Below are 27782 nucleotides of genomic sequence, written 5' to 3'. Positions count from 1 at the left end.
TATCACTGATTAATGTCCGTAAGCTTCGTGCTCGTACTATATCCGAGCTCTAAAGACCCGATGACTACGTGTGGGAATTTTGTCCGGGTAAGACCCGATAACTTCGTGTGGAGATTATGTCCGGGTAAGACTTCGTAATAAGAATTGCTTATAAATATATTCAATGCGAAAGGTTAAACAGGTATGTACTCCAAGTTTATATGTGAGCTTGATTTGCACTAAATCATAAGGTAGTTATGTGATGCATACGAGAGCAATCTATGAGACTATTCCTATGATTATGTGACATCGGATCAGTGTGAGAGGTGATGTGAAATCATACGATATATCTATGTCACATGAGCTCACTTTTATGTGAAAGTTTATCTGCCTATTGTATATGATGAGATGTGCATATTCGGCAAAGGGATGGTATGCCCGAAGGAAGAGTGAAATAAAAATACGAACAACTATGTTATAATTTGATTGTTATCTGTTGACACTGCTTAAAACTTACTAAGCATTGTAATGCTTACTCCGTTTACTCTGTTTCCTCTGTTTTATAGATCTCATTGCGAAGCTACAGGCTCGGGGATCGTCAGCAACTAGTCACACTATCACTATCCACTGTTTGGTACTGCTATGTTTTGGATTATCTTATGGCATGTATAAAATAGACTAGTGGCGGAAGAATATTTTGGTTAATGTATATAGCCATGCGAAAATGGCTTATATATGTTTGAGCATAATGTTATAATCATTTGGCATGGAATGGTTAATCACTATCATAATTTGTGCTATTTATGCTAAAAGGGCTAGTTGAATCATGGAAACTATGAAATAGGTAAAGTCTACCTTAAAGGCAGATGCTGGCAGTAGCAGTGATGTAGATTTGGAAAATCACTAAAAATAGTAGGATTGGAATTAAATAATGAATAAATTATGTAAACGAACCTTGATGAATCTATTTTCATAGGAAAGTAACAAAACGATCATATGAACAGTATGTTAAGAGATATTCAGGTTCTCGTGAGACAGGGCCAGAACGGTTTCTGGATTCCCTGTTCCGACTTTGGAAATTCATTATAAATTAACCAGAGATAATTAGGAGTCATTCTATATATGTATAGATTCCTCTCTGAGTCTAGTTTCTATAGAAACAAACGGCATCAGTATTGAAGCTCTGTGCAGGGAGATATCCAAGTCGTAATGCGCAAAGGTCAGTGTAGTTGATCCCTGTAACATGGGAGACTTTGACTAATAAACTGTACTAATTGGCCTGACCAAAAATTCTAGAAAAAAATATGTAGATGGGCATATGAGTCTAGTTTCAGGGAAAAATTACGAAACTCATTTTCGAGTTGTGAAACTCAAGATATGATTTTTAAGGTGACAGTGTCGCAGTTAGCCAACTGCCTGGAAAATTTTAAAATGGACTGCGATAGTAAGCGAATTTAGTCTGTGAACCCCTCGTGTCCGACTCCGGAAACGGTCTCGGGTACGGGGTGTTACATCGTAATTGTGTTCCGGCGACGGTTCGGGGTTAAGGGGTGTTACATTTTGTGGTATCAGAGCTATCAGGTTTAGCTGATTCTCGGCCTAAATCGAGCTCAGAATTGAGTCTAGATGTACATGCCACTGTCGAGTTAAACTGAGTCGGGATTTTTGGATGCTGACCTATTTGTTTGTTTTGTTTTATAGATTAAAGATGTCTGAAGAAAGAATAAATGATACTGATGAAAGAATGTATACTGAAGATAGAGAATTAGATGAAACAGAATCTGTTGCACCGAGTGTGAATCCGTTAGGCAACCAACCTTCTAATGTAGAACGAGAAAATGTCAGAGATAGAGATGAATCCCAATTACTGAGAATTATAGCTGATGCATTACAAAGAGTAGCAGGAACTACTCCTGTTACGACTTCAGTACCTACTGTTAGACGGGCTCCGATAAAGGAACTGAGGAAATATGGTGCCACTGAATTTATGAGTCTAAAAGGAGTTGATCCATCCACAGCTGAAAATTGGATGGAGTCGACTAAAAGAATTTTACAGCAATTGGATTGTACCCCCCGAGAGTGTTTAATCTGTGCCGTATCGTTGTTACAAGGGGAGGCTTATCTATGGTGGGAATCAGTGGTTCGACATTTACCAGAGAGTCAGATAACGTGGGATCTATTTCAGAAGGAATTTCAAAAGAAATATATCGGAGAGATGTATATTGAAGACAAGAAACAAGAGTTTTTGTTGCTACAACAGGGTGATATGTCAGTAATAGATTATGAGAGGGAATTCTCGAGACTCAGCAGATATGCCTCCGAGTTTATTCCGACAGAAGCCGATAGTTGTAAAAGATTTTTACGGGGTTTACGAGACGAGATCAAAGTGCAGCTAGTATCTCATCGGATCACTGAGTTAGTAGATTTGATTGAACGAGCTAAAATGGTGGAACAAGTTCTGGGCCTCGACAAAAAGACTGAAGTTGTTAGACCAACCGGGAAGCGTACAGGAACTACCAGTTCGAATCCTCAGCCGAAAAGACCAAAGGAATTCCAAAGTGGTTGGAGATCCAGTTTCAGGTCAGACAGAGGTGGTAGAAGTAGGGGAAAACAAACGATGATATCTACTGGCAGTGTGAGAGGTCCTTCCCGAGAAATAGATATTCCAGACTGCCAACACTGCGGAAAGAAACACAGAGGGGAATGTTGAAAATTAACTAGAGGCTGTTTTCGATGTGGTTCTACAGACCATTTCATCAGAGACTGTCCGAAAGTTGATAGTACTGTACCCGTGACATCACAGAGATCGGTATCTACAGCTAGAGGCAGAGGGTTAGGAAGAGGTGGTTCGGTTTCAAGGGGAGGAAGTATTAGGAGAAGCAGTGATATTGCTACTCAGCAGTCTGAGGCTAAAGTACCTGCCAGAGCTTATGTGGTCAGAACACGGGAAGAAGGTGACGCCCACGATGTAGTAACAGGTATATTCTTACTATATTCTGAGCCTGTTTATGCTTTAATTGATCCCGGATCTTCACATTCTTATATAAATTCAAAATTAGTTGAATTGGGAAATTTTAATTCTGAAATATCTAGAGTGACTGTAGAAGTGTCGAGTCCGTTGGGGCAAACAGTATTAGTGAATCAGGTCTGTCCGAGATGCCCGTTAATTATACAAAATAAAACTTTTCCTATTGACCTGTTGATTATGCCATTTGGAGATTTTGGTATAATACTGGGGATGGATTGGTTGGCTGAGCACGGAGTGGTATTGGATTGTTATAAAAAGAAGTTTAGTATTCAGACAGAAGACGGGGACAGAATTGAGGTAAATGGTATCCGTACTAAGGGGCTGGCACGTATTATTTCGGCAATAAAGGCTAATAAATTGCTTCAGTGGGGTTGTACAGCGTATTTAGCCTATGTTATTAATTCTGATTTGGTTGGTAGTCAGTGCAGTAAGATCAGAACCGTATGTGAGTTTCCAGATGTATTTCCTGAAGAGCTACCGGGTTTACCACCTGACAGAGAGGTTGAATTTGCTATAGAAGTGTATCCGGGTACAGCACCAATCTCTATACCACCGTATCGAATGTCGCCCACTGAGTTGAAAGAGTTGAAAGTGCAGTTACAGGACTTGTTAGATCGTGGATTTATTAGACCGAGCATTTCACCTTGGGGAGCTCCAGTATTGTTTGTTAAAAAGAAAGATGGATCGATGCGGCTTTGTATTGATTACCGGCAGTTAAACAAAGTGACGATCAAGAACCGGTATCCGTTACCTCGTATAGATGATTTATTTGATCAGCTAAAAGGAGCTTCAGTATTTTCAAAGATTGACTTAAGATCTGGGTATTATCAGCTGAAGGTAAAAGAAAGTGATGTTCCGAAGACTGCATTTCGTACTCGATATGGTCATTATGAATTTTTGGTGATGCCGTTCGGGTTGACTAATGCTCCAGCTGCTTTTATGGATCTGAGGAATCGTATTTTTCAGCCGTATTTAGATCAGTTTGTGGTGGTTTTTATTGATGACATCTTGGTTTATTCGAAGTCAGAGTCAGAGCATGATCAGCATCTCAGAACCGTGCTACAAATTCTGCGAGAAAAACAGTTGTACGGAAAACTAAGTAAATGTGAATTCTGGTTATCAAAGGTAGTATTCTTGGGACATGTTGTATCTGCGGATGGGATTAGAGTTGATCCGAAGAAGATCGAGGCAATTGTTCAATGGAAGGCACCAAAGAATGTATCAGAGGTACGCAGTTTTCTTGGTTTGACTAGGTATTACAGAAGATTTGTAAATGGGTTTTCGAAGATAGCTTTGCCGATGACCAAATTACTACAGAAGAATGTTCCATTTATCTGGGATGATCAGTATCAGAGGAGCTTTGAAACATTGAAACAAATGTTGACAGAGGCACCAGTTTTAACTTTACCAGAATCGGGGAAAGATTTCATAGTGTACAGTGATGCTTCTTTGAATGGTTTGGGTTGTGTATTGATGCAAGAAGGAAAAGTAATAGCTTATGCATCTCGACAGTTGAAGTCACATGAACGCAACTACCCGACACACGATTTAGAGTTAGCTGCTGTAATCTTTGCATTGAAGATTTGGAGACATTACTTGTATGGTGAGAAATGTTATATTTACACTGATCATAAAAGTCTTAAATATCTTCTGTCACAAAAGGAATTGAATCTGAGACAGAGACGGTGGATTGAACTTCTGAAAGATTATGATTGTGTTATAGATTATCATCCAGGGAAGGCAAATGTGGTAGCAGATGCATTGAGTAGAAAAGCAGCGGTTGAATTACGGGCAATGTTCGCTCGACTTAGTATTAAGGATGATGGAAGTTTGTTAGCTGAGTTAAGAGTCAAGCCGGTGATGTTTGATCAAATCAGAGCAGCACAGTTAAAAGATGAAAAGTTGATGAGGAAAAGAGAAATGGTACAGTATGGTGCGGTAGAAAATTTTAGTATTGACGAGCATGATTGTTTGAGATTTCGGAATCGAATTTGTGTTCCATCTACTTCTGAAATTAAAGAATTGATTCTCCGAGAAGCACATGATAGTATTTTTGCTTTGCACCCAGGAGGAACGAAGATGTATCGTGATCTACGAGAACTGTATTGGTGGCCAGGAATGAAGAAAGATATAGTTGAATATGTCAGTAAATGCTTGACTTGTCAGCGGGTAAAAGCAGAACATCAGGTACCAACAGGTCTGTTACAGCCTATTACTATTCCCGAGTGGAAATGGGATCGCATTACCATGGATTTTGTTACGGGGTTGCCATTGTCAGTGAGTAAAAAGAATGCTATTTGGGTGATTGTTGATCGACTCACAAAATCAGCTCATTTTATAGCAGTTAGAACCGACTGGTCATTACAGAAGCTTACCGAGGTTTATATTCGAGAAATTGTTAGATTTCATGGTATTCCGGTATCAATAATTTCAGACAGAGATCCTCGATTCACTTCGAGATTTTGGAAGCAGCTGCATGAATCATTGGGTACTCGACTTAGTTTCAGTACAGCTTTTCATCCTCAAACTGATGGACAATCTGAACGAGTAATTCAGATATTAGAAGATATGCTTCGAGCTTGTGTCATTGATTTTGAATCAGGTTGGGAACGTTATTTACCATTGGTCGAGTTTGTTTATAATAATAGTTTCCAATCTAGTATTCAAATGGCTCCGTATGAAGCACTTTATGGTCGAAGGTGTCGATCGCCAATATGTTGGACAGAATTAAGAGGAAGAAAAGTGATTGGGCCGTAATTGATTCAAGAGACAGAAGAAACAGTTAAAAAGATTAAAGATAGACTGAAAGCCGCTTTCGACAGACAGAAATCTTACGCAGACTTGAAACGACGAGACATTGAATATTCCGTTGGTGATAAGGTATTCCTCAAAGTATCGCCGTGGAAGAAAATTTTGAGATTTGGTCGGAAGGGAAAATTAAGTCCGCGCTTTATTGGGCCGTATGAGATAGTGGAAAGAATTGGGCCTATTGCTTATCGATTAGCCTTACCTCCAGAGTTACAGAAAATTCATGATGTTTTTCATGTTTCGATGCTTCGGAGATATAGATCGGATCCTTCTCATGTTATTCCCACTGAAGACATTGAACTTCGATCTGATTTAACTTATGAAGAAGAACCAGTTCAAATATTAGCACGAGAAGTGAAAGAATCAAGAAATAAACGGGTTCCTTTAGTAAAAGTTTTATGGAGAAGCCATAGTGTGGAAGAAGCAACTTGGGAACCGAAAGAGACGATGAGAGCACAATATCCTCATCTCTTCTCAGGTAAATTTCGAGGACGAAATTTATTAAGGGGGGAGAAATGTAATGACCCAAAATTCACGGGCATCGAAAAAGTATAATATCGGGCCTCCGTCTTAGTAAATTGAGTCCGAAAATAATTATTAGAAATATTTACGAGACTAGTTGTGTGTTTAATTAAGTTTTAGATAGATGAATTTAATCTAATTAAGAATAATTAGGAAAAAGGATTAAATTAAATAAAGGGTAAATGTTTAATTATAGATCAAAAGAAAATAAGAGGGACCAAATGGGCAATTAAGCCACATTTGGAAGTTGAGGCGGCATAACATTGTAAAAATCTTAGATTTTTATATTATTTATTTATATAAATATATAAATTAATTATAAAGGATATTATTAAATTAATTATATTATAAATATTATATTAAGAAATAAATTAAATAAAGACAAATGTATGGTGATATTTAATACAAGTGTATTAATAAAATACATACATTTGTAATACTTATATTTAATTACTAAATAGATATTTGTTTTAATTATTATATTAAAGTAATTAAATAAAAGAAAACAAAAGAAATAAAATAAAGGAAATAAAGTAAAGTAAGTTAAAATAAAAGAATAAAAGAAACAAAAGAAGAAAGAAACAGAATAGCCAAAGACGAAACAGAGAAGAAACAGGGGAGAAAGAAGAAAAAAGAAAGAAAAAGGAAAATTTGAAGGTTTAAGGTTTAAAGCTTTGATTGGTAAGTCAAATTAGCCCTTTTCTCTTAATTCTAATGTTTTAAAAGCTTTAAAACAAAGTTTTGATGGAATTAAGTTGATATTTTGTAAGTTCATAGGTTTTCAAGTATAGTTTATGTTGAACAAAAGAGATGAATTAGGGATTAACTTGAAGGAATTTTAAGTTAGAATTGAAAAAGGGATTAAATTGTAAAAGAAACTATAAGTTTTATGTTTTAGGGACTAAATTGAGGGAAATTCGAAATTAGCAAAATATGCTGAAATTTTGATAGTTAAATTTTAGTTTGGATGAAATTTGAATAGAAATAGAGTGTGAATTGAATTAGGAAAGTAAGTGAATTTAGTTAGGATTAAATTGAGAATTAGGAAGAAATTGAATAGAAATTCAATTATTTATTATAATTAGTGCTGTAATTAATATTACAAATTATTATTTTCGTAGCTAACAAAGAACCCGAGGCATCGGCGTCAAAAGGAAAGGAGAAAGTTATCGAGGACTAAAACGGGAGAATAACGGTTTGTATTACTATAATTCAAGTTATTTATTATTAAATGCTAAATTTTAATTTATGTGTCTAGTAAATGAAATGTGAGGTAAGTATAATATTAGTATTAATTTATTATTAGTATTATTATTATTATTATTATGGGTGGGAATTAAATTGAATAGTTTATATGAATTAATATTTGAATTGTTTGTTGATTGAAAGCGGGAAATGAATTTGAATCGAATTGTGAATGGTATTAAATTGTATGGAAATGTATTGAGTTGTGAAAATGTGTGAATTTGTGCAATAATTATTGATTGAAGGTGGAAAAATGATTGAATTGAAAGTGTGAGAAATTGTGATTGAATTGAGAATATATGTGATTTAAATACCCTATTAACTAGTCGGGCTGAGTCGGATATAGTTGGCATGCCATAGGATTGGAAGAGTTCAGGGATACTTCGACCTCGAGTCGATGAGACACTGGGTGTCACTATATTTCTTCGGATAGATTCGATGAGGTACTGGGTACCAACTTTCTTCGGCTTTGCCGATGAGACACTGGGTGTCAACTATTGCTTCGAACTATCCGATGAGGCACTGGGTGCCATTCTGGTGTGTTTGGTTGGATCTGTGTATCCGCCAAAGTCCGAGTTTTGTTAATAGGGTAAATGATGAAATGATAAACCGAACGAGTTGGTCAAACGAGCTATTGAAATGATATGAAAAAGTTGAATTGTGAATTGAAATGTGAAATGAGATTGAGAAATGAACCTAAGGTTCGTGATTTATTCAAACTCAAATTGTGGATATACGATATTGGTTGATGATTTGCTATTGTTGAAATATTGAATTTAAATTGTATATACGATTTATGCATTACATGTACATTATTGTTATAATTTGAATTATGGTAATACCACTGAGTATGAATTACTCAGCGTACGGCTGTTTCCGTGCGCAGGTCGATAGAAGTCAAAGGTCCCGGTTCAGCATCCAGATTAATCCCGGCTTCGGCAAAACTTGGTGATGTATTTTTCCTTTGGTAAAGGTGGCATGTACATAGATTGTGTATAAATGTTATTATGTTTTAATATATAATGGTTAAAAATGTTAGTATTAAAAGTTTATGGATTTTAATGAAAGAAGTCTATCTATTTTATCTAATTAGTACATTGTTAAATTTTAAATTGATATTGTGTAGATTGAGTTTGATTAGAAGTATTTAGAATAGAAAATGTGAATGTGAAATGAATTGGTTGAATTGATGATATTTGGGAACTATATGGTTTTAATTTGCAGGGGGTTTTATGTAAAAATAAGCAGAAATGCTGCCGAAATTTTTATAAAAAAAATGAAGTCATTTGGTAAACAAACTAATAAATTTTATGAATTATTTTAATATATTGGTTATTTATTTAAGAATTGTTGTAAATCGTTCGATATGTCCGGTAATGCCTCGTAATTCTGTTCCGGCGACGGTTCGGGGTTAAGGGGTGTTACATTTTAGTCACCCAAAAAATATTCTTTTAAGTATTAATTGGGATAAAAAAAATTAAGGATTAAAGTGAAAAGGTGGAAAATTAAAATAATACACAAAAATTGTTAAATTATACTTGTTTATTCCATTGCCAAAACTATGAATTAATTGTTTATTCTTCGTTTGGTAAAGAAGTGAAGAAAATTTATGAGTTTTGCTTGGAATAGAAGATAAAATTAATTAATTTAATTAATTGTAAGGATTTTTCTTTGTTTTTAGCTTAGCATGTAAGATTTAAGATCACATAATCAAAAGAATTTTGGGTTTCGTAGACAACTAATAAAGATAATTTTCATTGATAGTTTTTGAAAATAATTTCAAAACATCAAAATAAATTAAATAAATTGTTGAAATTTTTTTATCCATTGATAATGTGAATCTATTTGCTACTATAACTTTGAATCCTAATATTTAGAAATTTTATATTTCAAACTAATTTAGAATTTTAGACAATAGGATAAACAAGTACAAATTGATAAAAAAATTCTATTATATTAGTTTCTATCACTTTTTTACTTTAATCATTGATTTACTTTTTTACCCTAATCAATACTTAAAAAATATATTTTTTGGGTAACCAAAATGAAAGCATTTAAAAGTTAGGTGACTAAAATAAAAGTGTAAACATGATGTGACATATAAAGTTAACCGCCATCAAATATTTAACGCTTGAGTGACTAAAATGAAAACGCTCTAAAAGTTAAGTGACCAAATTGTAATAGTTTAATTTTAAGCGACCACAATGAAAGCACTCTAAAAATTGAGTGACCAACTAGGTAGTTTACGTTTCTTTTTAACCCTTTTGAATATGGTGATGGGTTTTGCTGCAAGATAATGATGTGGATATTAATTTCTTTAAGGAACATAATTGACAAAGACAATTTGGTTAATTGATGGATGAGCAATCAAGAAATGGCGCATGGCAAAGAGCTTTTTGTCTTTCTTGGACAAGCAGGGTGAGAGACATGATTGCTGATCCAATAGAATCATGTCAGGCAGACACAAAGTTCCAGCCTAAAAACAATCTCCATTACTTCATGAATATGAAGGCTTCTAGTCTTACAGCTATTGGACACTGGGTCTAATTTGATTATGATATTTTTCTTTGTATTAAGTAAGAGTGTATGTATATCCCATAGAATACAAATGTTACTGAAAAATCATTGGAGCTCAGATTGTTTGTAATCATTTCCAGTGTTAATATGCGGTTTGGTTCTCTTAAGTGCTTCTAATTGATATAGTGATTTTCTTACAGAAAAATGATGGCTAATTAATCATTGTATTTTCATTTTGGTTTGGCCTCTAACATTGGAGTCTTATGTCCCATAATCCCTCTGCTGAATATGCGGCAGGTAATATCAAATCTGCAATTGACTCGCGACATAAAATCTAATTAATCATTGTAAGCCATCTCATCAAAGAAAGTGAAGTATCTACAGCCAAAAAAAAAAAATCTTCCGTGCAGCAGCGTTTTGCCTCTGGAGATGAAAGGTAGTGTTTCACAAGATAAAATCCTGCCATTTATGGAATTTTATTTTCTGGAATTCAGTCATCATCTTCCTCTACCAGTGACTTTCCATTTCTCAAAACTTAAAATCAAGATTAAAATTAAGTTGTTGATGTATTTTCAATTGCATTTTGTTTATCACGGTTATTACTCGTAATGAATATTTTCAAAGGAAACATTGTTTACCACGGTTATTAACAGTGAATTTCCTTTTTCCCCAGAAAAAACTAGCCATTAATGAGTGTTCCACTTTACTGATGATTGATTAGTAATGATGCAACTTCACTTTCCAATTTTTTTTTTATTATGTGAAAACACTATGCAATCCAGAAATATGAGTCCACCATTGATTAAAGCTTATTGATTCATTCGTGCAGGAGCCTCCTTCATGGACTCTGCCCTTTATTCTATATTAAAATCATGGGTAAGTTGTAGCTAAACAACAGAGTGATGACGGTAGAGATGGGTGATTTTAACAATATAATAAGAAGAAAAACTAAAATTTTCTGATCGTAATATGAAAACAACACTCCATTTCATTACATCTTCTCCGTTCCGGGTCGTTACACACTGCAGAACAAGGGAACGCCATAAACATAGACATGGTTTTCATCAGATGAATAATAATACTCCAAATCGTAAGATGCAATAACAATGCATCAAGGCTCAATGACATTATATTTGACTATTGATTGGTGAAGATGTTGAACGTCAAAGGTTTTGTTTCTACAGCTTTGACTTTGCATAAGGGAAGAAAAAAGAGTAGGCAAGACGGTGTTTTCATCTTTTAGTCGGCCACCAAGAAGTAGGGAACAAATATTATCTAAAAATCAAACCCGAGACAGGTATTAACTAAAAACTTAAACGCCTATCATGATACTATCACATTAAAATGATATGATCATCTTTCAATTTCATTCCATACCATATGGCCTATTAAAGGGAATGTTGATTTTTCGAACTGTGCTGGAAGCCTGGAATGGAAGAGAATTGGATAGGCATTTTTATTAATTAGTCGAAAACATGATTGGCTGATTTATTTCTCCTCCAATTCTTGTCTATAAGCCCTGCATTTAATTATTTTTGGTGAAATAAGGAAATGAAAGTGACCCTAACCTGGAAATTTTGATGTCTGTCAGTCCTGTTTGGGGCTTTCCTTGAGGGACCTGCAAACTTAAAATCAACTCTAAGCTGCTGTAACCTGTAACAAGTCAATAAAACTAATACTCTATTCCAGTAAGCTGGCGAGAAAATGTGGAGTATAGAGTAGAGAACTAACGACCGAAATTACTTGCACAGTAATACAGCAACTAATTTAAATGTATCGCTGATTTGAGTATAGAAACGGAGCTTAAATGTGAAGGAATGTTGATGAAACTTTAACGGAATCAGTGGTTTCCACCTCCATCGCTCAAGGTAACCAAGTCCATCATTGTTGAGTATAATACATCCAAATTTAAATGACCCAAAAATTTTCTATACTCAGGTGTACCATCATAAATTTCCATTTGAAGTTTCCAATCCTCTGCAAACCCATCTTCCATTACTAACCACCAAGAGATGCCGCCTTGTATGTCTTCTGGGTCCACATGGGCCACCAGGCTAACACTCTCCCCCTGTTCTAGATCAAAAGCCAAGCTCAGAAAATATCTGTTTGTTTTTATTCCCACCATAAGAGCTTCCTCATGAAGCCAACGAATAACTTGGCTTGCAACCTGTAGCCAGAGTCAATGCCATATCAGCAAAATATTTAGTCATGAACATGCATCAAGCATGCATGTTCTAATCACACTTCCAGACAAACGCAAGTAAAGAAAACAAATAGCATGCAGTATACATTAAACCCACCAATTAACAAAAGTTAAAATAATCAAATTCACAGTTGATTCGTGATTATGCAAGAAAAACCTATTTCATTACAACAAATAGATCACGCCAGAAAATAGCAAAAATGAAAAATAGGGCCGTCTTTCTCACACTAAGAAAAAAATTAACCATTCTTTTACTTTTACACATCACTTTCTCCTCATGCTTCTATATCAGCCCACTCTTCCCCTTTAACCAAAGGAACCTCCTCCTCCACATTATCGTCTAATCACCTCATCTATGTTAACACTCACAGGGTAATCACTAATCACATGATTTGTGCCTACACAACCAAGCACAGCAAGGAATTTGCACTACCCTAATTAACTTTCTAGGTATAAATTATGCTATCCTCATTTTGATTATGATAATATGAAATCGTTAGTTTTGCACAAACAATAAGTTAAAAAGTATCTAAACCACCAAAAGTTAGTAGACAGTTGTTTCCATCAAGGTATAGCTTCCATACCGTATTCTAAATCTGTTAAAGTTGCAATAGATACTGTCTAGCAAGTAATTCAGCCAACTAAGTATTACTAATAATTAGTGTCAGCCTCTCAGCATAGGGAGGGATAAAGATTTATGCTTAGGCAAAGCAGATAGATTACATTCAGACATCTGCTAAATGATAGTACTCAAATCTGCTAAAGATTTATGCCAATGTTAGGTTGTTGGTCAGCCTCATTATATTAATTGTATGCAGATACCGAATGACATGCAGATCATGTCAGCATTAACAGTCAATTTAAACCTTAAAAACAGTGGTCAGAGAACAATACTAGACTTGTCCATGGCCATTGGACAGATCTAAATAATACTCAGTGGCATAATTCCATGAAGTTTACACAAGCAACCTACCTGCTGAAGTAATATAACAGGAAGATCAGCCAAGTCGCAGTCATATTTGTTTACAGAACATATGTCCTCAGAGCTTCTTTTGAACAGGCCAACAACATTAGGAGCACCTTCCCCTTCAACATTTATACGGTCATCACTCAGCACCACCTTGGTATGAAATTGTGATTTTATAACATCCTTAATGTTCTGGAAGTCTGATCTTGGGGATTGGGACTCTGCATGAAGAATGGACTGAGGAACTTTCATAAAGATTGTCCAAGATGATTTCCGTGAATGCCAAGTTGGGTGGGTCATTAAATGGAGATATGGAACCCTGCATACCTACAGATATCATGAAAAAATATTTTATGAAGTAGGAAAAATAAAATCTAAAGAAAACTTGTAGTAATGCTAGTCAAATGGTTAATGAGGAAAATACCACATTTTCCAGCTCTATAAGAACTCTGCTCGAAAAGATTCTATGAGCCAGAGACAGACAGAAATGACCCAGAAGACCAGGTCCATCCTTTCCTGATTGGCCAGATACTGGAGTACCAGATAAATTTGGTTTATCCTTTGCTTTTAGAAATGCATGTTCATGAACAATTTGCTGCAGATAAATTTCACAACTGATACGATGAGGGAAACCCCATTTCTTTTTCATTGTAGGAGTATCATGTTTTCGTTCTCCGAATTTCACCTCATCAAACGAGTCCAAAGGTACAATTGCAGAATCTACATTCTGCGTATTGGCAGTGTCAACAGCCTGATTGTCACCCTCACTAGATGGCACAAGTGATATGAATAGAGAGGTTCCTTGACCTATGCTCAATTGTAGATAATTTTCTCGCATTCCAGTTACATTGACTCCAACAGATTGGTTGAATGCTTCACAATTCAACATGTCAAATACCTGAATCAAAGCAACATAATACTAGTAAGAAAGCATATTAGAGTCACAAAATAGCTTAAAGAAAGCAAATTCTACCTGATCATTGAAGATTGATTGATGAACATCGCGAAGGAGCAAATGTGTTTCTTTGACATACTCATCATCGCTCATTGATTCTTTCTCAGTGTTTCTTGTGTGCTGCCCAACCGAGCCATGGGTCCTGATCTTATTAAATTCTTTTGGTATATCAGCAGAATGCACACCAAGAAAACCAAAATGAAGAGAGTGGCATGAATTTGGAGGTAAGTTGATAGACAACATCCCAGCTGAATCATGTTCAACACGTATAGAAGATAAAGAAGACGGGCGAGACATTGGTGTTGAACTATATAATGAATTATCAAAAAGATCAATAGAGAAGCCTTCATTGCTAGAAGCTGGGCCTGGACCTGCCACTCGCTGTCGTTTAACTTTCCAATTTTGCTGCAATCTATACGCTTGTTAGGAAATAAGAGAAATGGAGCAGGTAAAAGAACAAGGCCTCCACAAAACAAATCACATAATAAGCTTATAGAATAATAAGTAAAGAATACGAAACATGGTAGCAACAAAATTTCAGATTCTTTTAAACCAATGCAGAGGGATACCTGATTAGAGCACCATAAAATCTTGCTTCCCTAGCAATCTGCTGTTCCAAAGCATTGGCAGACTGTTTGAAGTATTTTCCCAGATGCTGCAATAGAAATAAACCTCAATAGGAAGTTTGTAAAATTTCTCTGATACCAAGACAAATAGGCATGTTTTCAATGAGAGTGGTAGTTACACATCTTACACAACTCAAACTTAAGCTCAAGAGGAGTTGAGAGCATCACTTTAATTCCCCAGAAAAAAAAAGAAGAATACCCGGTAACATTGCAGCTTGGTTGCAGCAGATACGGCAAGATCAGACATAAGCTCATTAGGTAATGGCTTAGGCCTGGTCATGCCAGCCACCGTTACAGCATCATTAGCTTCCAACTTTCCACAAAATAAAAATAAAAATCATATTTAAATGACTTCCCATTTACCATTAAAAAAGGCAGAACTCTCCACATTTTGAACTTACTATGTCAAGGAAAATGGAAATGCAACCAGACAAAGAAGCTAATGGAAACTTCAGATATAGCTTTTGAACTCACCTAACCAAAAGGTAATGTTTATTAAGACTCTGTTACATTCAGCACTCATTCATTCCAAGATAAAGACAATGATGTACAGGAAACCAAGTTTTTACTTAAAGGGGAAAGAAACAGAACAATTTAATATTGATACAAATATGGAATTAAATTCAATCAACAAAAATTCAAGTATTGATACATAATATAATTGGTTTTAGTTTTACTTTTGTGTTGAATAAAACATTTATTAATTTTTAATCAAATATAAATACGTAACAGCACAAAAACGATACCTAAGTAACGCATCAAAAAGCTAGGGAACTCACAGTGTTGATAAGGTCGATGATGACGGAAAGCTCCTGATGAGCCAATTGGAGATTCTCCACCATGCTCTGCCACTGCCACGTGGCGGAGGCATCTTTAGAACTATTCTTCTTTTGCTTCTTCTTTCTCTCCTTTTCTTCGTCTTCCTCCACCGCCCACGCGAAGTCTATTCGCCGTATAAGCGACACTCGCTTCTCGTCGTAGCTAGACTCGCTATGTAATACAATAGTTTAAAAATAAAACCAAAAAAAAAAGAGAGTCAAAATTAGCAAATGTAATCAGTTAGGACATAACGGAGCTTGATCGGAAAGAGACGCTTACGGAGGGTATCGCTCGAGGCCGTTTTCCTCGATGGCGTCGAGGCGTTTAACGGGAAGCTTATCCAAGGAGATTTCTAGGTTCCCCTCCATCTCTTTTTCCCGGAAAATCTGAATTGAGCCCTCGAAGAAAGCGCAGGTTTCAGTTTGAGAGATCAGACTTAAGTGTTTGTGAGATTTAAAAGCGAAAAGTCTGTTTCTCCCATGGAGTTTCAGTGTTGACAAATGAAAAGGTCTTGATAGCAAAAAGGGAAGGACTAGTAGAAACCAAGGCTGAAGGCTTGATTAGGTTCTGCTAGGCTTGGGTTTGTTTCGTTCTTTTAGCCCAATCCCAATCATCCAACATTTCGAAATATGCTACAGTTTCATGTATTTCATTATATGAAATTTTAAAATATAAATAAAGAATATTTGATGTAGTATCATTTTGCGGATTCGATTACTAAAATTTTGATGACTAGTATAAAGAGGGTATGGGTATATAAAATATGATTCATTTAGGGTAAGTGAGAGAGTGTTGTGATTTAGTATTTTTAGTGTAGTTATTTATTTATTAATATTTGTATTTTTTAAATAGATTAGTTAATAAAATTTTATTATTTAAATTATTATATTTTCTTTTGTCCTTAGTGAATAGACAAATAATATTGGTTTACTGGTTACCTAAATAATATCAAGTTACATTATGTGGACAGATCATGATGCAATAAGATAACTTATGTTAATAGGTAATCTAAATCGTCTATGGTCTAAAGAATTAATATTGAGCAATTTGATTCAAGAGACTATTATGTCATCTATCAAGTCTAATTAAGGAGATACATTGTCTTAGATATTAAAACGAATGACTCCCAAAAAGATGAAAATATAGGTGTGATTGTCTGGACTGACAATAAATTTGATAGAACCCAAGGTGAATTTATTCTAGATCCATTTATAAATTTATTCACTTGTAACTTTCACGGTGTGACTTACCTCAATATTGAGTAACTAACTGTGTGTATGTAACTCATACACTTTAATATATTAAAAGTCGGAACTCAATTGGTAATAGATTTGAAAGTTAGCACGTTGGGTATATCATGACTTAAATATGATATAGTTCTACTTACAACAGTAAAATTTATAACCCAATAAAGAATGAAATGTATTTTCTCACTGACATTACATGGTTGATGAAAAAGAAAATGGTCGCAAGTCATTTATTTAGGACAAATGATTTTATTAAATGTTAATAATAGATTTTTTTTTGATGAATGAATATGTAATAGTTATCCTAATATATGTTACTAATGAATGAAAACTAATCATTGTTTCTCTTTGATCTTGATTCCTAATTTATCTTAAAGTTCAAAAAGTCGTAGCTATTTACATTCCATCAAGTAAATTTGAAGTTACTATTACAATTATCGTTTACATTTGTCATTTATTTCATTATAATTTACTACATTTACATTAAATGTTTCACCATAATTATCGATAATATACATTCACTTACTTATTAAAAAAACATATTTAAATATCAAACATAATTACACTAATCTAATTAATTTATAACTAACATTGTTATAACTTAATATTTTTTAAATAAGATTATAACACTTTCAACTATTTCAATTATAACATAGTATTAATTCAACTAACATTACAACATTATTAATGTTGTAATAATATTAATTACACTAATCTAAAATTTGGTTCATAATATAATGAAAAATATTATTTACCTTACTAACCCGGTCTTAGAATGCTAACCAATAAAATTTGCTTTAAAAAAATGGTTTAGGATTTGAAAATTTAAGTGATTTAGGGTTTAAATTTTTTTAGTGAATTTTTTGAATCGAAATGATTTTTTTCCTCAGAAATTTGGGAGTGGTTTTTTGGAATTTTTTTTGTGTTTTATGTTGAGTTTTTGTAATGAGAGATTAGTGTTAGGTAGAAAAGGGATCATGTAGAGTTTTGCTGGATAAAATCACCAATTATGTTAACTTAGATAAATCAACAATTTTTTTCCTGTAAAAGAAATTTTCAATTTTTCATACCTCAAATCGAAATTATTGGCAAGGATTTGGGACTCAAAGTTTTGTGCCCTGCCCAAATCACCACTAATGGTGCCAGGCCGTACGTCCCTCCCAAAATCACCATAGATTTCATGCTATTTACATAAATAATATTGCTCTTATGTCATTTGGGTAAAAAACATTTTTATATTATTTTAGTGAAAAAGCCGTCATGCATCAAATGAAAAGAAAGATTTAAGATGGCATAACTCATAACAACTTAGCCAAACGTTAACCACTTCTGCACACGTCTGTGCCCTCGTGTGTATGCAATTCGAGGGCAGAAAGTAAAACAGACAAAGAATTGAATTCCTTTACTGAATAATTCGACAATAAAAAAAGGAATAATGTGGCGCTGCTTTCAGTCACACAAACTTATGGGGATATCTATGAATCAGGTGGTGGTCCCTGTTTAGATTGCTTGTTTGGTTTGATTACAGCAGATCATGTGGCCTGCAATTGTTCCCTGCCTTTCTTCTGGGGCCTGCAACTGCATTCATTTTAATAAGCTAATTAAGCGCCTATATATAGGTCGTTAGTTGTTCATGACACTGAAAATTAAGCGCAGGTTTTACTTTCAAGAATCGTGAACTAAAAGATGAAAATGAAAGGGTAGATATCAATTTATGACCAGATGCATTGATCTATACGATATTTTAATAAGGAAAAGTACAGGATTTAGAGGTTAGTTCGTATATGTTTCCACTGGACTTGTGGTTACATATACATATACGTTTAGTTAATTAAGCTAGCTATTCTATCTTTTACTTTAATTTTTTTAAGGTAAGTTATGAATAATATTTTTGTTTTTAATATTTTATCATATTTATTAAAATATAAACATGAAATTATAACACTACATGTAAGGTTAGATTATAGGCATTATTATTTTTATATCCACAATAATAAAATGTTTTCTCCCTCTTGAAGTATTATTTTGTTGGTTAGTATTTTATTAACTATAAGTTAACCGCATTAAAAGAAAATATCAATGACATGATATAGTAACCGATAATGCGGTATATTTACCAATCACGTTACAGGTTTCCTAAAATTTATTGACGTTTAATCGGACATGCGGCTTATTGCCAAATATATGTATAGAGTTGCGGCTTCAAATATAAGATAAGATGCAACAAACTCAATCTATTGATCAAGCGCTTACTTGATTCTTCGTTACTTTTTGTGTCGTATCAATATGGTCTCACCGATAAGTTTTACAAGGTTTGTGCATTAAAGTCTACAATGATAGGCAAAACTGGTAATGGAGTGTTTTCGCTTTTTAATCAAATCTCCTAATACATAAAAATGGTGAAAAATATTTGCTGCTAAATTTAATTTTACGATTATTATAAAGGATACCTTTTTTGAAGAATATGAGTTGAAGTATGAATAATAAATTTCGTAATATATAAATTACAAAAATTATAATGGAAGGTAAAATATTTAGAATGAATAATGGATTATCTAAGTATATTTATTAAAATAGAGGAAATTTGGTTTGTAAAATATTATCGGCTCGTAATTAACATTATCTAGGTTGGTAAAAGTTTTTATTTAGTTGGTGTCACCTATTAATTCGGTCTCAATTTAATTAGACATTATTAAAAAAATATTTTATTTTTCAAGTTATATGATTATGTGAGTGTTTTTGGCCTTTTATATTTTATAAATCAATAAAAATTTATTTACATAAGATTTGAATTAAGGCCACCATGCATGTAAAACATTTTCATTTACCATTTGAGTTAAAGCATTTTTATTTTATTTTATTTTATATGAAACTTTAATAAATTTATTTGTTATATTTTTATGTATATTAATAATGTTGTTGACTTAGTGTCGCAAATTAACCCGACACTTACTCAATATTGACACCGTGATAAATAATTTAATTTAATATTTTTCATTTTAATATCATATATATTTAATGTGTTATTATTAAATAATTTCAAACCATACGTTTATTTTTTATTGTATATTATTTTTAAACACACATTTGTGTTTTAAATTTGTGGTTTCCACACAAATACGTGTGTAATATAATTTATAGCATTAATTGTTGATTGAGATAGTGTCACAAATTAACTCGATCCAAACTTAGGATTGATGACAACATAACGATAAATAATTCATTTAGAAATCTTATAATATGATGTATCCATATATTTAAATTTCATTTTACTTACAACTTAATCTAATTTATTATTATTAATTAGTTTCAAATGCATTTCATTATTTATTATATTTTTTTAAAAATACCAATCTTAAATCATACGCATATGTTATGATAGAGTTTTCAACAGATAATGCTTAAAATTATTGGATATTTTGTTTTCTCACCTAAATGCATTAATTAATACTTTTACTAGAAAAAAAAAGAGTAAATAATGAAAAAGTAAAATAGATAATTTTGTTACTTTAATATCCACTTCAAGAAATTATTCTGAGAATACAAAGCCATACATGCAAAGGAATATATTTGATAAATATTTTTGTAGAATGCTGTGTATTAATTAAATTTGTTAAGATGTAATAGCACATGCCAAAACTTTGAAGAATCAAATTTATTAAAATAAACTTAATAGTGTCGAAACTCTGAGAGCTTAGATTAAGAAATTTGATTTATGTATTCATATCCGAAGATGAAATTTCAACAACAAAATATATATCAAACTTTAAGATAAAACACTATATGTATATATAGAGTATAATAACTACCTACATATCATATAATGATATATACATAATATAACATATATAGAATTGTTTGTGTGGCAATTAATTTGCATTTGCGCCTAACATTTGGTAGATGTCAATAGTAATTGTTCAATCAAAGAAGAACACACGAGTCTAGGAAATTAAAGAAGAAATGGGGTGTTTTTATATATTAATTTTATATAATTTAAGTATAATTTTTCATATTATGTTTTAATTTATATATTTATTATATAATTTACCATAAGGGTATAGTATTTTATAAGATTAAAATAAAATGTAAAAATTAGAAAACGAGACTATAGATACCAGCATCGAATATAACGAGTAAAAGAACGTCATTTCAATGTATTGATGTGAAGCAAACCTAAAGAACAAGTGGCGCGGCAAAACTATTTTCATTTATGTAAAAAACTTTTACTAGGCTACATCGCTTTTCATTTATGCATATTAAATATTTGTGTATGCATGATAAATAATAAGGCTTAAATTATTATTTTTAACTCTGTAACTATTTTCAATAATATTTTAAGTTCTTGAATTTGATAATTATATTTGTATTAGGGTTTAAATTTTTTATTTAAATTACATCTTTAATTTATTAATTATTCTCATATTAAGACTTAAATATATATATTTTTAAGTAAATTTTCGATATGTCTTTCAAAATTTTAAAATTCTGATATTAATATAAGGATAATGTCAAATTCAAACATCAATACAATAACAAGTATGAAATTCATAATTTAATTTATTTATTTTTTTAAAGTTAAACACAAATACAAAAATAATTAGCAAGTTAAATCTAACCCTATAATAATAAAATATAATTAGTTTCTATTACCCTATGATCATTGCGAGTTGTAAAACTTTCGGGTACGAGCGTAAAGGATTAAAGCGAGGAAGGTTCCAATAAAACAAAGCGTACCCCACAAACTAAAGGTCTTTCTGTAGCATTCCATGCCAAAGCATTTCCCCTCTGCATTTCCTTCTTTGTGATAAACAACAGCTGCTAGGTAACCAAAGAGTAAGGATCCGATGGGAATATTGACCACCAAAACATTATGGTTGACGCCAAAATTTTTGGTCCCGAATAGTTCCGTCGTTAAAGATACAGATATGGTAGTAATTGCCCCCGAACACACTCCTATAATGGCGGTGCTAATATAAAGCCATAGTACGCTGGTGTCGTTGGCAAGTAATAAGAAGAAGGCTGCTCCTGTTGGTGCCATTAATGCCACCACAAATGCTGGTCTCGATATCATGTATTTTCTCCTGAAATTCCACCAATTGTAATATAATTAAATATGCTTCTTCAATGCATTCATCAACCTTCAACTGATTCTCATTTGTTTGGTTTAAATAATATTGCTGTACTGAAGATATTAGATAGATAACATTGCCAAAAATAAAAGAGTTAAGAGCTTGGATTACGTTACCTTGAGACAAAGTATTCCACGATTGATGGTACGAGACGGCCAAAGAAACCAAACGAAGAAGATAATGAAACAAGAGAAGAAGCTGAACGCCCTCGAGATTCAGCTATTTGTCCTAAGTTGTTGAAGAAAACCAAGGCCAGTGTAACACCGAAAAGATAAACAAAGAAATATAACCAAAAGTTCAATCTCCTTAGCATCACCTTCACACCGATCTCCTCTATCACACTAATTACCTCGTTTGTTTCACTTATCCTATCATCTCCATTATTGCTTTCTCTTATCTCTCCATTAAATTCTTCACTAGTAGAACTAAAACTTAAATCGAAACTTTCACTTGGGCTCTCACTTATGATTTCACTGATATCTAATTTCACCCCACTCTCCATTTTGTCCATAGAAACATTATTAATCTCCTCTATATGAACTTTTTCCTCTGCAAGTTGCTTAATTTGATGTCTTAGTCCCAAACCTAAGGGGATTAAAAGTGGGGCTAATAGCAACGTTAGCATTCCAACAGCACTAGCAAATGGTGATAACAAGCTTGATGTTGATCCTATACTGCCCATGACAGCAAAGGCTCCTGTGGCTATTGTTATGACAAGAATGAATATAAATGCATCTTTGGCCCTCTTTGTCTTCATAACTTTAATAACTCTAACTAATGGTGCATTTATGACACTAACTATGAGGGGTAAGATAGAGCTGAGTAAAAGATAGGCTCTGGCTCTCTTCACGTTTGAAGAAGGGTAGATGACATCCACAATATCTGTATAGATTTTTGCACTTAATCCCTGGTAGCTACCTGTCAATCCTATGACGAGTTGGCCGTCGAGGGGGAAGTTTCTAATGGCAACGAGGTAGCAAACGGTGTTGATCCAACAAATGCTATTTCCTGCTAGCATAGCGAGGAAGAAAATGGCACCATATGGCAAGTTGGAGACACGGCCTATGAGGAGGAGATATTGCACTCCATAACCAACCAGCCCGAGAGATGAACCGAGGATAAGGACCAGCCACATGGGCAAGTAATTGGCAGCTATGCCTGAAAGCCACCCGAACAACTTACCGGCATCAGAGGCAAAGGCAAGGTTATTGAGCTGAATTTGTGACATGGAGAGGAGATGCTTGAGTTGGGATGAGTAAGCCGGGAAATTTGAGTTAGTTCCATTTATGGATTGAAGCAAAATCATCGCAACTAGACTAAGCCATTGAAGGAAAATTGGAGGCATGGCCAAAGCGAAATGCGAAAGAAGATATAAAACTGAAATTGTGAGTGCTGTGGGTACTACTAATGGAGTATTTAAAGGAATTGAGTGTGTCTCTGTGTTTGGCAATTGAGAATGACAAAAGACGTGGCTTTTTCAACAAAGATTAAAAGATGCTTTAGCATCGGTACCACACATCTTATAATTCATTAATGAATTTCATCAGTTTTACCTTATTGGTGTGTGTTAGAAGGAAACATAATTGCTGCTTATGTTTACGGACACACATATATGGGCTAGGCCTACACGTGTATATATATATACACTTTGAGGGTCTTATATATTTGTATTTACATCATAAGCCTTTTTTTTTTATTTCATACATGGCAGAGCCTCATGCAATATTATTGCTCTCGTTCATGTCGTTGATTCTCATCATTTGTATGTCACAGCCTATAATTGTATGCAATGCCTTTTATATTTTTATAAAAAAAATTTAAAATATATACAAAATAGTTAAATCATATAAAATTTTGTAAATGTTAAAAATATTTTAATTAAAATTATTTATGAAATTAATAGAAAAATATTTTAGTAAAATTTTCAAGATGGAACCAAGCGGAACAAATTTAATCAAAACTCCATTTGGACCTAATTCCGAAAATTTGTATTGAGCCTTTGCATTCAATTTTCTTTTTTTCTTTTTAAAAACTCCTATTAAATCGAATCAAAACATAGGATAGGAACTGTGGTAGAATCGTGTAGGTGAGTTCAGTGGTGACATCATTCATGCAAGGGTCCAAATTAATGCTTATGTTGGGGGCCACACAGCATGTTTCTTTATGGAAATTCTTTAAGGGAGCGTGTTTAATTTTTAACCATCCAAAACCACAAATTAATAGTTTTGGTTTCGGTGGACCCACTTTTTGGGCTCAAGATTTTTCTAGTTAAGCCTTAATTTTAAGGCTTAATTCAATTCACCGCCCACCAATAATATAGTTAATATATAAATTTGTAATTATTATAAGTTTTTATTATTATCATTATTTAAAAATTTCTTCAACCAATTAAGGAATCGTAGCATTTTTAATATTATAAAATTTTTAAATTTAATATTAACTAAATTTAAATTAAATATTATTATTTTATTTTTTATTTTTATTTTTATTTTCTTTCACCAATTTTATCGTTAACCGTCTTAATGTGACATGTTAAATAAAATATTTTTAAAAAATTATTAATTATAAAAGAAAACATAGACAATTATTTATTTAAATTCATTCTAAATAAGTATAATTTTATAAAAAAATAACTTATAAATTTATTAAAAAATACTAAAAAATTATAATTTTAAAATTTTAAAAAATAAAAATTATTAATAATTTATAAAAATGTAAAAATTAATAACATGAACATCTAAAATTATTCTGGATAAAGGGTTATTCAAATCCATTTAGGATTAATGCAAAACTATAAAAAAATTAATAAGGCAACCAAAAATAATAATTATTAAAATAAGTAAAAATTATTTTTAACACTATAAATTATAAAAAAACTCAAAATTATTAAATTAAAAAAATATTAAATAGTTAAAATTATATAAAAAGATTTATTCCTAAGTATCAATCTCAATGGTACACAAAATGTTCATTTGATTTGGCTCTACAAATGTTCATTTAATTTCATAATTGCATTGTAATGTTTGCAATAACTTTTTTAGCTTAGAAACGAGAATGTGGAAAAAAGTGTGAGGAAGCACATATTTAATGGAAATGAAAAAAAGAATGTGGAAAATCTGGGGGTAAACAGTAAAAAGGAAGAGAAAACAATGGGAAATATGTGTATTTATTGACTTTTGATTTCATAATATGTATGTTGCTGGTGGTTTTAGTTAAAGTGAATATTTATCGTTTTTTTATTTTGTAAAATTATGTTATGTATTTTAAATTTGTTTATTTGAAATTGTTAACTTATTTATTTAGAAGTTTGATAACTTATCTATAATCTTTGATTTTTTTTTTTTGAAATGATCTTATATATTTTATATATAAAGTATCTTCTATATTTTATATATGATAATATAAAATAGTGTGCACTGCTTACTTCATTGTACTAAATGTAAAGGTGGGTTGATTGTTGACCAATTCTTGCTTCCATTAAACTAGAAGATGAAAAGAATCACATCACATTGTTTCTTATTTAAGGACTTGCTTTCGATTCCAAAAACTAGATTATTATGATAGTCGATAATAATAGTTAATAACTTTGACAGTAATTTATATTCATTTTTTTCTCAACCGAAAGGAAAATATTTATTAAAATCCCAAAATAGGGGACTAAGCTAGAGTTTAATGAAACCTAAAGCAAAATATTACCCACATCAAGCATATGTCACGTGCAGAGATATTAGCTCTGTCAACATGTGGCCTTAGGTTCAGTTCTTATGACAATGAGCCTAAGTACAACCTTCGATCTTTATTGAAAGAGGCTAGTTTTGCCTTTAGGCTATAACAAGCCACCAAGAGAGCTTCTACACTCAAACACTCAAGCACACAATGGTTGGGAGAAATGCTAGGAGGATTCTCATTATTCAAGCCAAGTATGTACAACTGGGGATGGAACCTTCCTATTTATTGGCCCACAACTGGGGATGGAACCTTCTTATTTATTGGCCCTCAAAACTAATGGCTAAGATCTATTCGATTTGACGACCTATATTGCGTGTCTAGAACATTTCCATCTATACAAGTGGATGTATCTAGACCTTCTAGAACCTTCTACCCTATTCCAAAAAGGTTTAACCCTTTCCATAACCTTTCAGAATCTTTTAGGCCTTCTAGACTTCTCCAATGCATACTAGAAGTTTCCACCATGTTCCAGGACATTTCAGTCTCTTCCATCTCAATTCTACGCCCTTCCGGGCTTGCTGCTCCTCAAATGGCTTGCTCTGCACCATGATGGCCTCTTTTAGCACTATGGGGTGTGCTACTCTTTGGCGAACCGTGACACCTACCCACACTTAGCACATAAGTGATAAGCACGATAATGCTCAAGCAAAAGATAACATCCCTAAGCTAAACACGTAATCCCAACTTTTTACCAAGCTCCACTATTTTCATTGTAACACCCCTATACTCGATCCGACCCTCAGAACCTGATATAGGAATATTACATTTCGTGCCAAAGCGATATTGGCTAATCATTAGGTATTTTGAACATTTAATAATAATTTTTTCATTTAAACAATCTGATTAACCGAGTATAAGAATAATGTTTTCATTTATATTAAAAGTTTAAGGGCTTTACTAGTTAACCAAGTATGTTTAGAAATGATTTAAATATGATTTTCAATCAATACAAGGGACAAGTATCGATACTAAAACATGAGTTATCGATACCTATATGAAAGTATCTATATTCTTTGATGAGTATCAATACCAAAATAGTACTCTAGAACTCTAAATTTTCAAAATTTTGATGAAAGTATTAATAAGTATTGTTACCTAGGCTTCAATATCGATGCTAAAACTGCTTTCTGTTTCATTTTTTTTATTTTAGGGCCCAAGTATCGATGCCTTACCCCTTGGTATCGATACCTTAGGACAGTTGGAAAAATTGCTAAACTCCCTACATTGATTCAAAATAGCCCAACACTTCAAAACCAATTCAATTAACCTTAAACTCATTAAAGTTCATCACAATAGCCATACAATAACATCACATATGCATGCAAATGTTAAACTCTTATAAATTCATTTTCAATACTAACACAATATATCATTATATCATCAAAGTAACAAGGTTTCCAATGTTTGCATTTTAGTCCATCTAACATTCACCTATACCAAGAACCTATGTACATTCCATACTAACCCCAAAATTCTTACATACAATCTTGTCACTTGGAGTGGTAATAATATGGGATGCCCTTGACCTCGATATTTGTAACACCCTTAACCCATATCCGTTGTTGAAATAGAGTTGTGGAGCATTACCAGAGTTTACATTTCAAAACAATCAAAAATATAAATCATTTACTTCACAACTTCAATCATAGCAAATTCCATTAATAACATGCACATTTTCCCTTATACGAGCCATCGAGGCCCTAAAAACAAATTAAAAACAAATCAAAACTAAATCGGAAACATTTAGAATTTTTAAGGAAAAGATAAAAATTTTCAAATTGCATGGGTCACACGGCTGAGACACACGCCCGCACGCCCGTGTCTCAGGCCGTGTGGGCATTTGAAATAAGGACACACGGTTGTGTTCCAGCCCGTGTTCGTGCCCGTTTAACTCTCTGACTTGGGTCACACGGCCAAGCCACACGCCCGTATGCCAGGCCGTGTAACTCTTGAAATACAACTTATAAAAACCTACAGGGGACACACAACCATGTCGCGTGACTATGTG

At 33.0% G+C, this 27782-nt stretch overlaps 3 protein-coding genes across 7 annotated transcripts; 1 reads left to right on the top strand and 2 right to left on the bottom strand.

The window, feature by feature from the left end:
• Window positions 1-1562: 1562 nt before the first annotated feature.
• Window positions 1563-7520, top strand: LOC107937156 (uncharacterized). The gene is made up of 2 exons (XM_041093059.1): window positions 1563-2957; window positions 7459-7520. The coding sequence occupies exon 1, from the start codon at window positions 1649-1651 to the stop codon at window positions 2687-2689; it is 1041 nt and encodes a 346-aa protein (XP_040948993.1). The 5' UTR covers window positions 1563-1648; the 3' UTR covers window positions 2690-2957; window positions 7459-7520.
• Window positions 7521-11762: 4242 nt separating this feature from the next.
• Window positions 11763-16286, bottom strand: LOC107907348 (mediator of RNA polymerase II transcription subunit 17). 5 transcript variants are annotated; one of them, XM_016834693.2, is made up of 8 exons: window positions 15949-16232; window positions 15630-15840; window positions 15050-15163; window positions 14794-14879; window positions 14243-14636; window positions 13694-14167; window positions 13276-13596; window positions 11763-12266 (listed from the first exon to the last, which is right to left on the bottom strand). In XM_016834693.2, exons 1-8 carry the CDS (start codon window positions 16035-16037, stop codon window positions 11940-11942), a joined length of 2016 nt encoding a protein of 671 aa, XP_016690182.1. In that variant the 5' UTR covers window positions 16038-16232; the 3' UTR covers window positions 11763-11939. The 5 variants fall into 5 exon arrangements, with proteins under 5 accessions (XP_016690182.1, XP_016690183.1, XP_016690184.1 ...); XM_016834694.2 differs by having other exon boundaries at window positions 14243-14366; XM_016834695.2 differs by lacking the exon at window positions 15949-16232 and adding an exon at window positions 15252-15324 and having other exon boundaries at window positions 15630-15766.
• A 5167-nt stretch (window positions 16287-21453) lies between these two features.
• Window positions 21454-23437, bottom strand: LOC107907347 (protein NUCLEAR FUSION DEFECTIVE 4). The gene is made up of 2 exons (XM_016834692.2): window positions 22162-23437; window positions 21454-21997 (listed from the first exon to the last, which is right to left on the bottom strand). The coding sequence occupies exons 1-2, from the start codon at window positions 23388-23390 to the stop codon at window positions 21574-21576; spliced, it is 1653 nt and encodes a 550-aa protein (XP_016690181.1). The 5' UTR covers window positions 23391-23437; the 3' UTR covers window positions 21454-21573.
• Between the last annotated feature and the right edge of the window lie 4345 nt (window positions 23438-27782).

This window comes from Gossypium hirsutum, chromosome D05, assembly GCF_007990345.1.
Source record: "Gossypium hirsutum isolate 1008001.06 chromosome D05, Gossypium_hirsutum_v2.1, whole genome shotgun sequence".
Lineage (NCBI taxonomy): Eukaryota > Viridiplantae > Streptophyta > Magnoliopsida > Malvales > Malvaceae > Gossypium > Gossypium hirsutum.
This window is presented reverse-complemented; position numbering and strand designations above follow the sequence as displayed.